General features: G+C 53.5%; 1 protein-coding gene across 1 annotated transcript in view; it reads right to left on the bottom strand.

The window, feature by feature from the left end:
* Nucleotides 1-13158, bottom strand: part of TAB1 (TGF-beta activated kinase 1 (MAP3K7) binding protein 1) — a 34540-nt gene that overhangs the window by 2394 nt on the left and 18988 nt on the right. The window contains exons 6-10 of the mRNA XM_016939195.3: nucleotides 12338-12451; nucleotides 11547-11658; nucleotides 9373-9517; nucleotides 2564-2786; nucleotides 1306-1468 (exon numbers count right to left, since the gene is read on the bottom strand). Coding sequence (XP_016794684.1) covers nucleotides 1306-1468; nucleotides 2564-2786; nucleotides 9373-9517; nucleotides 11547-11658; nucleotides 12338-12451 — 757 coding nt within the window. The remainder of the gene's footprint in view (nucleotides 1-1305; nucleotides 1469-2563; nucleotides 2787-9372; nucleotides 9518-11546; nucleotides 11659-12337; nucleotides 12452-13158) is intronic.

Below are 13158 nucleotides of genomic sequence, written 5' to 3'. Positions count from 1 at the left end.
AAGGAAAGAAAATGGAACACTCAGTTCAAGCGTCTAATAGCCACAAGTGGCTAGAGACGCCGTGACAGGACAGCACCCACGCGAGCACTCCCGTCATCACAGGAAGTTCCTCGGGTGAAGCTGAACCACCGACTGTCCATTACCATCTCTCTAAACCCGTCCCAACCCAGGCCCTACTCAGCAGGGCGGGCAAGGTGTCTTCTTCTAGAAAACCTTCCTTCGCCCCCCTCCCCTTCAATCTCTTCTCATCAGCTGGGTGGGGACAGGCACCCACCTTCTATCACAGCTGGAACTGCCTGTTAGCGCTGCCCAGCACCAGCACAGGGCCAGCCCATGGTGGGACCAACTATGGCTCAGACGCTGAAAGGAGTGAGGAACACAGGCAGGGGAGGAGAGTGGGTTGTCCTGCCTTGTCTAGGGCCACAGCGCTCACACTCTGCTTTGTGGACACAGCTGGAGGACTCCTCCAGGCAGCCCGGCAGGGGTGCTGGAGAGGCCACCCCTACTGCACTCAGGATGCCCAAGGAGCTTGCTCGGCCTGGCAGGCCTTTCTAGCCCCGTGGCAGCAGTCGCAGCATCCACAACCCAGAGGCAGAGGGAAAGGAAGGCCCCCTGATGGGGCAGAGGCATGCAGGCCGCCCACCCCCCTCCAGAGCCTTTCTAATTGGCCACATCCTGCGCACTCCATCCTCAGAGTGGGCTGGGTGTGGCATCTCTATCATTCCATGCAGGGCTGGAATGTGGAAACCAGATCTGGGTCCCCTGGTGTGGGGAGTGCACATTCTACGGAAGTGAAGGGGGTGGGGTGTACTCCAGACCTGTCAGGCAGGTCTGCGGCTGGAGGGGGCCTGGCCGCATCCCCCTCAGGCTGTTGCCTCTACCTCGCCCCCTGCCCCAAAACCAGAGAACTCACTTCAAAGCTAAAATCAAGCATATTAGCCAGAAAGCATGGGCTCTGACAAGCCAGTACAGGCCAGACAATGTCCCCAAGCAAGGACACCACAGGAAGCCACCCCACATCACACTGAGGTGAGGAATGAAAGAAAACCTTCCACTGAATGAAACCAGCAGATGGGCCCACAAGAAAATACGAGAAGTAGGCTGGGACCATCAGCCACCTGACCAAAAACCGCACCTGCTTCAGTTTCTAGGGAGACCTCCCTCACCAGGCACGGAGCTGGGGAATTCCAGACCCCAGGGCATCTCATCCACAAGCCTTGGCCCCATGGCCATTTCTGTCCTGGTGCCACAGGACACACACGGGGGTGACAGGGCTGGGGGTGGCTCAGTGGGGAAGGGACTTACTTGGTGAGGGTGGGGGTGGCTTCGTCCAGGGTGGAAGCACTGTGAGCCCCGTTGACCATCTGGCCCTGGGAGGGCATGACAAGGGAGAGGGTCACGCTGGTCTTGCTGGTGCTCTGGGCGCTGGAGTATGGCACAGACACAGGGTACACTCGTCCTCCTGCAGCTTTGGGAGGAAGAGAGTGGGGGCCTCAGGCAGCAGCTGAGGAGAAACCCAGGGTAGCAGGGGCAAAGCTGCTCCATGGCCTGATGGGGTGGTGCCTGAGGGCTGAGTGTGGGTGGCGGCCATGCCTGGCTCCCCAAGCCCAGTGGGGCCCCCTGCCCCTTGGGACAGCTCAGGAGGAGTGTCCCTTGTCAGAGACTCTTCCAGGCCAGGCTGAGAACTCCTTGTAGCAGTAAATCCTGCTGGTGCTTGAGTTGCCTCAAGGAAAGGGTTACTGCCTGGCTTCCCATGGATGCTTTAATCCAGAGGATAAGTTTGCTCCCAGTTGAGGCTGACCCAATAAAAATATGGTTGCAATAAAAACAGGCCAGAGAAACTCCAATAACCCTGGTGTCCATGGGAGAACAAATCTGTCTGTGGATGCCTGAGCTTTATCTAAGATTTGCTTGTTTAAAGAAAAGAAAAAGAAATGCAGCCCTCAGGAACCGAAGGTCTTAGTGCTGAGCAGCACTGGGGGGAGCACGGGAAAGAGCAGCCACCTCTTTTCCTGAGAACTTGGTTGAAGAATGACATAGGTAGAAAGCAAAACGTCCTTCTCCCTGTCCTGCTCCAGTGCAGCCCAGGGACAGACAGGCCTTGGGGCCTGACCATCTGTCCACATGCCTAATCTCTTCCAGGTCCCTTCATTCTTCAGCCTCAGTTTCCCCCTCTGGAAAACAGGGGTACCACCTGTCTTTAGGGTTGCCCATGAGGACTGAAGGGAATAAGGCAGGCTGTGTGCCTGGCACAAGGGAGGCACTCAATCAGTGGTGGCCATCATCTCTATTATGTGGCTTCAGGGCTCTGTGAATTGCTTGCTGGGGCACTCAGGTTCTGGGAGGTTGCCGGGGCAGGTGGTATTAACCTCATTTTACAGACAAAAGAGCAAAAATCAACACTCAGCTCAGAGAGGCTAAAAATCAGAGAACCTGAATTAGAGCCACTCAGAGCCAGGCCTCCTGACTCCATCTCCGTTTCAAGCAGCCTCGGGGGCTCTGCACCCACCTCTGGCCCCCAGATGGCATCCCCAGGCACTGCCTGTCTGCACAGCACATGTACCTGGGGCTGGGCTCGGTGTGGGCTGGCTCATTTCGCCCAGCGGGTAGCCAAAGTTCCTCACTAGCAGGGTCATGTCCTCGTGCCGGGGGCAGAACCTGGCACGCTCCCCACCGCTGGCGAAGGTGTCGCTGTGGATGCGCTTCACCCGGTCCACGACGGCCTGGGCCACTGCGTCCAGGGAGGTCTGCTTGGCAAACTCAGTGTCAATCATCGCAGCAATCTCCTGGGGGAGGGGGTAGGAAGAACCTGGTAAGGAATGAGGTGCGGCCTGGGGGGCATGGGCCATAATCTTGGAGCCTAAAATCAGGAGATTCAGTGGTCAACAGCCCAGCAGGTGAAGGAAATGCCTGCCAGCCAAGTTTGCAATCTGAGCCTTTCAAGGTATTCAAGATAATCCTTCTGGAACTTTCTCATTAGGAAGTGTGTGCTCTTGTGATTGCTCTGATTGTTGGGTGCACACCTCTAGGATGGGGAGAACATCCATTTGACTGGGTGAATACGAGTATTAACTAACAGTGGTGTGAGAGCACTCTGCCAGCCACTAAAAAGCCTAGTAGCAAGTGTCATTATTATGAAACACTCTTTCCTGGAACAAACTTGTTGTAGGCGATGTTATACATGCTAGGATTTTGTCAGGAACTGGGGATACGGAATGAAAACAGGGTCCCTGACCTCAGAGAAGTCCCTGTCTAGTATACAGATGTTCTTCAATTTAGGATGGGACTATGTCCTGACAAACCCACTGTAAGTTGAAAATATCATAAGTTGACCGGGCACAGTGGCTTGCGCCTGTAATCCCAGCACTTTGGGAGGCCTAGGTGGGAGGACTGCCAGAGGTCAGCAGATCGAGACCAGCTTGGCCAACATGGTGAAACCCCGTCTCTACTTAGAAATACAAAAATTAGCTGGGCATGGTGGCACACGCCTGTAATCCCAGCAACTTGAGAGGCTGAGGCAGGAGAATTGCTTGAGCCCAGGAGACGGAGGTTGCAGGGAGCCGAGACCAGCCTGGCCAACAGGGCAAGACTCTGTCTCGAAAAAAAAAAAAAAAAAAAAAAGAAAATATCCTAAGTTGAAAAAGCATTTGGCCGGGCGTGGTGGCTCACACCTGTAATCTCAGCACTTTGGGATTCTGAGGCAGGCAGATCATGAGGTCAGGAGATCGAGACCATCCTGGCTAATACGGTGAAACCCCATCTCTACTAAAAATACAAAAAATTAGCCGGGCGTGGTGGCGGGTGCCTGTAGTCCCAGCTACTCGGGAGGCTGAGGCAGAATGGCGTGAACCCGGGAGGCGGAGCTTGCAGTAAGCCAAGATCGAGCCACTGCACTCCAGCCTGGGTGACAGAGCGAGACTCCATCTCAAAAAAAAAAAAAGAAAAGAAAAAGCATTTAATGCACCTAACCTACTGAACATCATCACTTAGCCTAGCCTACCTTAAATGTGCTCAGAACACTTCTATTAGCCTACGGCTGGGCAAAATCATCTAGCACAAAGCCTATTTTCATTATTATATAAGAAAATGTTGAATCCCATGTAATTTTTTTTTTTTGAGACAGAGTCTCACTGTGTTGACCAGGCTGGAGTGCAGTGGTGTGATCTCAGCTCACTGCAAGTTCCGTCTCCCAGGTTCAAGAATTCTCCCGCCTCAGCCTCCGGAGTAGCTGGGATTACAGGCGTGCGTCACTATGCACCAGATAATTTTTTTTGTTGTTGTATTTTTAGTAGAGATGGGGTTTCACCATGTTGGCCAGGCTGGTCTCAAACTCCTGACCTAAAGTGATCTTCCCGCCTCAGCCTCCCAAAGTGCTGGGATTACAGGCGTGAGCCACCACGCCCAGCCGAATCTCATGTAATTTATTGAGTACTGTTTTGACAGTGAAAAACAGAATGGTTGTAGGGGTATCGGAGCACAGTTCCCACTGAATATGTATCACTTTCTCACCATCGTAAAGTTTCTTTTGGGCGGGGCAGGAGGGCAGGGACAGGTAATAGGAAATGACCTGCACCTGGTCCTGGTGGGCTCAGTTTCAACACTAAGCAGCAACGTCACCTCTGGCAAGAACCTGAACTCCATGGACCCCAAATTCCCTACTCTACCTGGAAATAAGCCCCTGTCCCTCTATGTTATAAGGCTACTGGAAGGAATGGTAAGCTTATATAACAGGTAAAGAAATCAGAACACAGGCTGGGCACAGTGGCTCATGTCTATAATCCCAGAACTTTGGGAGGCCAAGGCAGGTGGATCATCTGAGGTTACGAGTTCAAGATAAGCCTGGCCAAAAAGGCAAAACCCCATCTCTACTAAAAATACAAAAATTAGCCAGGTGTGGTGGTGGCACATGCCTGTAGTCCCAGCTACTCAGGAGGCTGAGGCAGAAGAATGACTTGAACCCGGGAGGTGGAGGTTACAGTGAGCCGAGATTGCACCACTGCACTCCAGCTTGGCCAACAGAGCAAGACTCCATCTCAAAAAAAAAAAAAAAAAAAAAAAGAAATCAGAACACAGGGAACAGGGGATAGTTAGGCACTTGAGACTTTTTCGAAGTAGATCTCCATTCAATCCAGCAATCTGGGCATCTACCTAAAGGAAAATAAGTCATTATATGAAAAAGATACTTGCACACGTATGTTTATAGCAGCACAATTCACAATTGCAAAGATGTGGAACCAGCCTAAGTGGCCATTGACTAATGAGCAGATAAAGAAAATGTATCTATAAACTATGGAATACTACTCAGCCAGTAAAAGGAAAGAATGAATGTCTTTCGCAGCAACTTGGATGGAGATGAAGGCCATTATTCTAAGTAACACAGGAGTGGAAAACCACAAACTATGTTCTCACTCGTAAGTGGGAGCTAAATGATGGGAATGCACAGGCATACAGAGTGATATAATGGAACTTTAGAGACTCAAGGCGGGAGGATGGCAGGGGTGCTAGGGATAAAACACTATACATTAGTTACAATGTACACTACTTGAATAACTGGTTTACTAAAATCTCAGAATTCACCACTACATAATTCATCCCTACAACAAAAAAATACTGGTACCTCAAAAGCTACTGAAATAAAAATTAATTTTCAAATTTTAAAGAAGACTTTTTCCTCATGATATTGATTGATTGATTGAGACAGAGTCTTGCTCTGTTGCTCAGGCTGGAGTGCAGTGGCGCGATCTTGGCTCACTGCAACCTCCGCCTCCCGGGTTCAAGCGATTCTCCTGCCTCAGCCTCCCGAGTAGCTGGGATTACAGGCGCCTGCCACCACACCCGGCTAATTTTTGTATTTTTAGTAGAGGCGGGGCTTCACCATGTTGGCCAGGCTGGTCTCGAACTCCTGACCTCAAGTGATCCGCCTGCCTCAGCTTCCCAAAGTCCTGGGATTACAGGCATGAGCCAGTGTGCCCGGCCAATACATGATTTTTAATTAAAAAGGACAAAGCGATACAGAGGCTCGACGGTCTCCCTCTCCCCACGGTCTCCGTCTCCCTCTCCCCCTCCCCACGGTCTCCCTCTCCCTCTCTTTCCACGGTCTCCCTCTGATGCCCAGCCGAAGCTGGACTGTACTGCTGCCATCTTGGCTCACTGCAACCTCCCTGCCTGATTCTCCTGCCTCAGCCTGCAGAGTGCCTGCGATTGCAGGCGCGCGCCGCCACACCTGACTGGTTTTCGTATTTTTTTGGTGGAGACGGGGTTTCGCTATGTTGGCCGGGCTGGTCTCCAGCTCCTAACCGCGAGTGATCCGCCAGCCTCGGCCTCCAGAGGTGCCAGGATTGCAGACGGTGTCTGGTTCACTCAGTGCTCAATGGTGCCCAGGCTGCAGTGCAGTTGCGTGATCTCGGCTCGCTACAACCTCCACCTCCCAGTCGCCTGCCTTGGCCTCCCAAAGTGCCCAGAGTGCAGCCTCTGCCCGGCCGCCACCCCGTCTAGGAAGTGAGGAGCGTCTCCGCCTGGCCGCCCATCGTCTGGGATGTGAGGAGCCCCTCTGCCTGGCTGCCCAGTCTGGAAAGTGAGGAGCGTCTCTGCCCGGCCGCCATCCCATCTAGGAAGTGAGGAGCGCCTCTTCCCGGCCGCCATCCCATCTAGGAAGTGAGGAGCGTCTCTGCCCGGCCGCCCATCGTCTGAGATGTGGGGAGCGCCTTTGCCCGGCCGCCCCGTCTGGGATGTGAGGAGCGCCTCTGCCCGGCCGCGACCCCGTCTGGGAGGTGAGGAGCGTCTCTGCCCAGCCGCCCCATCTGAGAAGGGAGGAGACCCTCCGCCCGGCAACCGCCCTGTCTGAGAAGTGAGGAGCCCCTCCGCCTGGCAGCCGCCCCGTCTGAGAAGTGACGAGCCCCTCCGCCCGGCAGCCACCCCGTCTGGGAAGTGAGGAGCGTCTCCGCTCGGCAGCCGCCCCGTCCGGGAGGGAGGTGGGGGTCAGCCCCCGCCAGGCCAGCCGCCCCATCCGGGAGGGAGGTGGGGGGGTCAGCCCCCCGCCAGGCCAGCCACCCCATCCGGGAGGGAGGTGGAGGGGTCAGCCCCCTGCCCGGCCAGCCGCCCCGTCCGGGAGGTGAGGGGAGCCTCTGCCCAGCCGCGCCTACTGGGAAGTGAGGAGCCCCTCTGCCCGGCCAGCCGCTCCGTCCGGGAGGGAGGTCGGGGGGTCAGCCCCCCTCCTGGCCAGCCACCCCGTCCGGGAGGTGAGGGGCGCCTCTGCCCAGCCGCCCCTACTGGGAAGTGAGGAGCCCCTCTGCCCGGCCAGCCACCCCGTCCGGGAGGGAGGTGGGGTGGTCAGCCCCCCGCCCGGCCAGCCGCCCCGTCCGGGAGGGAGGTGGTGGGGGTCAGCCCCCCGCCCGGCCAGCCGCCCCGTCCGGGAGGTGAGGGGTGCCTCTGCACGGCCGCCCCTACTGGGAAGTGAGGAGCCCCTCTGCCCAGCCACCACCCCGTCTGGGAGGTGTGCCCAGCAGCTCATTGAGAACGGGCCATGATGACAATGGTGGTTTTGTGGAATAGAAAGCGGGGAAAGGTGGGGAAAAGATTGAGAAATCGGATGGTTGCCGTGTCTGTGTGGAAAGAAGTAGACATGGGAGACTTTTCATTTTGTTCTGTACTAAGAAAAATTCTTCTGCCTTGGGATCCTGTTGATCTGTGACCTTACCCCCCAACCCTGTGCTCTCTGAAACATGTGCTGTGTCCACTCAGGGTTAAATGGATTAAGGGCGGTGCAAGATGTGCTTTGTTAAACAGATGCTTGAAGGCAGCATGCTCGTTAAGAGTCATCATCACTCCCTAATCTCAAGTACCCAGGGACACAAACACTGCAGAAGGCCTCAGGGTCCTCTGCCTAGGAAAACCAGAGACCTTTGTTCACTTGTTTATCTGCTGACCTTCCCTCCACTATTGTCCTATGACCCTGCCAAATCCCCCTCTGTGAGAAACACCCAAGAATGATCAATAAAAATAAAAATGAAAAAGAAAAAAAAAAAAAAAAAAGGACAAAGCAGGCTGGGCACAGTGGCTCATGCCTACAATCCCAGCATCTTGGGAGGCCAAGGTAGGAAGATCACTTGAGACCAGGAGTTTGAGATTAACCTGGGCGATACAGTGAGACCCTGTCTCTACCAAAAAAACAAAACAAAGAAAACAACCAAAATTAGCCAGGTGTGGTGGCACACACCTATAGTTCCAGCTACTCAGGAGGCTAAGGCTGGAGGATCGGTTGAACCCAGAAGGTTGAGGGTGCAGTGAGCCGTGATCACGCCACTGCACTCCAGTCTGGGTGACACAGCGAGTCTTAAAAAATTGAAAAAAAAAAGTCAAAGCAGAAAAGGTTATCTTCCTACAAGAATCACAGAAAGGAGGAGGAACACAAACTGAACTTATCTTAGCCAGTCAGCAATCCAAGGGGGTCGGGGAAAGACAGTTTTCCTTTGAGACCATCCCTAACGTGACTGTCTTGAAGTCACACTTTGGTGACTCCAAGGTATAAGAAAAATAAGCAACTCTCGGCTGAGGGCCTGTGTTTACCACGCCTAACCTCACTGCGATCTCACAAAGGCAGATGTTACCATCCTCACTGTAGAAATGAGAAGTGAACTGCCGGGCACGGTGGCTCACGCCTGTAATCCCAGCACTTTGGGAGGCTGAGGTGGGTGGATCACAAGGTCAGGAGTTCGAGACCAGCCTGGTGAAACCCTGTCTCTACTAAAAATACAAAAATTAGCTGGGCGTGGTGGCAGACACCTGTAATCCCAGCTACTTGAGAGGCTGAGGCAGAGAACTGCTTGAACCCGGGAGGCGGAGATTGCAGTGAGCCGAGATCATGCCACTGTACTCTAGCCTGCGTGACAGAGGGAGACTCTGTCTCAAAAAAAAAAAAAAGAAATGAGAAGCAAACTATAAATTGTCTGCCACTCAGGGAGGGCAGTAAAGCCGTCAGGCCCTTGGCAGGAAGTGATGGGTGTGGGGAGGACTCTGCAGCCACAGCTCTGTGCAGCAGGCCACATCTCTTTCTGTGCTCTCCTCCTGGCCCTGGCCCCTTCCTGGCCATCCCAGAGTAATGCCGTGCCCATAGCAATTCACATCCATCTCCCCCTCTTCCCTTCAGACCTTGCTCAGGCCCTGAGGACTGACACTGCTTCAAGCCTAAAATGAGTCAAGTTTTTGGGTGGGATGGGTGTTTTCAGAGCTCTGGGATTCTCCTTCCCCCAGCTTTGAACCCAGAGATGTCTGGTGACGGCCTCCGAGAATCACAGTGCTAGAAGGCAGGGTGAGCACATCACCATGCAGGCCAGCCACGCTCTCCAGCCATGGGCGTGGCTGGGCCCAACTCACCTGGTTGGCCTGCCCAGGCCCATGGGCTGCCTCTAGGGCCTTGTACAACCCCTCCGACATCAGCACCAAGAAGCCCGTCACCCCATCCAGCGGCTGTGCCCCATGGATTTCTGGCTCTGCGATGATTGGTTTGGACTTGGCAGCGCTATGGGGAGAGAGTGGAAGGAAGAGCTTTGCTTGGAACAGCCCCCAGGTGGATGCTGATTCTGCTGAGGGGAGGAATCTATGCCCAGAATGTAAAATAAAACACACAACCTGACAAGAGGAAAAGAAAAGAGAGAAAGAGAAGGTCAGAAAAATAGACCCATCGTCTTACAGCAGCTGCTAAAATAAAGCTTGGAAGGCCATAAAAACTGGCAGGCAGCTGAGGTCAGGATGGCAAAGGTTGAATGCCCGATTCTGGCCTGTTCCATACATCCTGTTCACAGGGTCCAGTGGTGGCAGGGCAGGGTGTGGGACAGCAAGAGGGAGGGGTTATCCCTGGGAGCCCAAGCCTCTTGCTATTATTTGGGCTTTTCCAAAACAGATGGCTGAGACCCCAGATACTCTCCATGTGTACAGGGATCCTTTAGTGACTGGGGTCAGAGTCATTACATGCCAACACATGTGTGTGCACATGGAGGTAAGTACATGAGGAGGTGCTGGCAACACCATCCAGAAGAGCGGAGTCTAAGAACTTCCTGAGGGTCCGTCAGCCAGGGCTGGGTCCTGGGAGCTGTTATTACACAGAATGACGCCATCCTAACTGCAGGTGAGCAGAATGAAGAGATGAGCACCTTTAATGATAGCAGTGAGGGGTGTGTAAACATATCTCCAAACTCATCAAGTTGTATGCATGAAATAGGCACAGCTTTGCATATGCCAATTACACCTTAGGGTTTAAAAAAAAAGAAAAGAGGGAGGAGCAGGACACACCAGCACCTGGGAGGGGCAGGACACACCAGCACCTGGGTGTTCCGAAAAGGATGCAGGCTCCTTGGCCCCCATGACACACACACACACACACACACACACACACACACACACAGACACCGTGTGTGTCTATGTGCATGTGGCCAGATTTTGGAACAGGATACACAAGAAACTAGCAGCCTCTGGGGAGGCAGCGAGTCCTAGAGTGTGGTGTAGGAAGGCTTCCTTTCCCTGTATAGACCCCAGCACTGTCTGAAGTGTTTTAAACTATGGATGTCCTTTCCAATAAAGGAAACAGGACCCCACAAATTAGGGACAAATATTCGACACTCAGTTGCCTAGATCGCGTGAGGGCAAGGAGTTCTAACATGCACTTTCTAGGCCATGAGGCCTCTGTTGATGGGAACTCTGGCTTTGGGAACAGCCTTGGCCATGACATTAAATGCCATGATTGGCATCAGGCAAGTGGACGCGCCTATCTCCCCAACCAATACTTCACATACAGGTTACCCGAAGGTTAAGGACACATATTTCAAATTCAGGCTGCCTGTGTTCAAGCCCCATGACCAGGGTGGGCTGCCTGATGTCTCCATGCCTCAGTTTCCTCTTATGAAAATGCCTCTGGGGTGATGGCAGTGACTGCCTCAGGGGGCCTGAGTAGGGAATGCATAAAAGAAGGTACATCCAGAGCTCTGCACGGGCTTGGCCGTGTGATGATGACTGCCCATTCTGCTGCCATGAGCGCTGGGGTGATGACCAGAGGAGGTGTCCTCAGAGGGAAATACACAATTCATCTCACACCTCTGCTGCAGCCATGGGCAGCACTGACCAACAGGCCTGGTCTGTCCATCCCATGCCAACTCTGGCTTCGCCTGCCTCCCTTGTGGCACTAGTTGCTGCCCTCAGCTTTGGCCCAGCTCCTCAACTCCACCCCTTGTTTTTATAGTACCCAACTCCTGGCCTGCTGGGCCTAACCTGCCCCAAACCAACCTCTCTGGGAGGAAGAAAGAGTTTGCCTGGGCTCTGAACTACTTTGACTGCACTTCTGTCACTGGGGCCTACAGTCTGCGTCTGCCCCAGGCCTTCTGGACCTTTTTTTTTTTTTTGAGACAGGGTCTTGCTCTGTTGCCCAGGCTGGAGTGCAGTGGCATGATCACAGCTCACTGCAGCCTCGACCTCCCAGCACAATCAATCCTCCCATCTTGGCCTCCCTAGGACCTTCTGTTCTTTCAAGCACAGGGGACAGCTGGACTGGCACCTACCTGAGAAGGTCAATGTCCGTGTAGCCATATTTAACCTTGTAATCCCCGATCCGCCGGGTGCTCTCCTGCCCACAGATGATCCCCACCTGCTTGATCTTTCCAGCATCCAAGCCTACGGAGGGAAACAGTGCAACAATCCTGCTTCTTGTTCACAAAGAGGAACAAAAAGAAGGGGACAGAGACACAGTCATGGGAAGAAGGCAATAAGGACCCACTGAATAGGAAATGAAGACAACACCAGGGCGCCTGGGAGAGCAGCTGACCCAAAGTCCCTGGTGTCCTCAGTCCCCACGCCCATCATGACACACCTCACTCAGAGCCCGTCCTCCAGGCACCACCCGGCACGGAGCAGCTTGCCTGCCGTCTCCCTGCCCATCCCATGTGCCCCACATCTGCCTGGAGCTCACTGGGAAGGGAAGGAGCAGCTCAGCAGCAGCTGGGCTCCCTGGACTTCTTTGGCCTCTTTCAGTCTCCACCAATAACAGTAAGTGTCTTCTGTGTGCCAGGCACTCCAGGAAGCATTTCACATGCACTAACTGAATCCTCCTAGCATCCCGAGGTAGGTTACTATTATCCTCATTACACAGCGGGGGATCTGAGGCACAGAAAACTTAAGTTTAAGTTCCAATCACCAACCAGTAAGCGGCAGTGCTGGGAATGAACCCCAGGCAGGCTGGCTGGGGAGCCCAAGATCACAGCCCCTCTACCACACGCCTCTCTACCCCACCACCAAAGGCAGGCGAAGGGTGAGCCCATGGGGATCAGCTTCCGCTCCCACTCTCCCCACTCACCCAGCTGCGAAAGACGGAAGAGCTCATCCTCGTTCTCTGTGGTGTGGTCCACGTTCAGCTGTGTCACCTGCAACCCATCCACTGTCGATTTGCATAAAAGTGCACGGTTTGTACCTGTGGCAGAATGTGAACAGCTAAGCAAAGACTACACACAGAGAGAAATAGGGCATACTGGGAAGGCAGAGAGGGAAAAGGCAGGCATTTCACACGTGGAAATACCTGAAATGGGCAAAACAGGCTCAGACCAACAGGGTGAGTCACCAGTTAGGGACAGCTGATGATACGAAAGAATTGGGTTTAACTTTTTCAGTGTAATCATAGGATTATGATCTTAATAAAACAGACCTCTTCTCTAGAGATACAGACTGAAATATTTACAGATAACATGATACAGTGTCTGGCGTTTGCTTCAAAATAGAGAACGTGGGGACAAAGAAGGCTGGCCACAGTTGATAACTGCTGGGATTGGGGATGGGCGCATGAATGTTCATTAAATATCAGTCACTCTATTGTTCTATATTGTGGAAAATTTTCCACTGGAGTATTAAAAAAAGGCAGCATCATCAGAAGGGTCTCTACAGAGTCCTTTCTACTGAAACCTGCACCTGTCTGTTCTTCTCACAAACCCCAATGTCCCTGTCACCTAGCCCCATCTCGCAGCTGTTCATGGGGATACTGGTTGGTTTTTCATGGCCAGGTAACCTCTTCCAGAAGCAGCGGCCCCCAAGGCCACCCAGAATGGGATACAACTCATCCAGAATGAGTTAAGAAGCAGAATAGGGACTAAAGGCCAGGACACCTGCCTCCCATCCCGTCCTTTC

Source organism: Pan troglodytes, chromosome 23 (assembly GCF_028858775.2).
Source record: "Pan troglodytes isolate AG18354 chromosome 23, NHGRI_mPanTro3-v2.0_pri, whole genome shotgun sequence".
Taxonomy (NCBI): Eukaryota; Metazoa; Chordata; class Mammalia; order Primates; family Hominidae; genus Pan; species Pan troglodytes.
The sequence above is the reverse complement of the archived record's forward strand: the minus strand, read 5'-3'. Positions and strand labels throughout refer to the sequence as shown.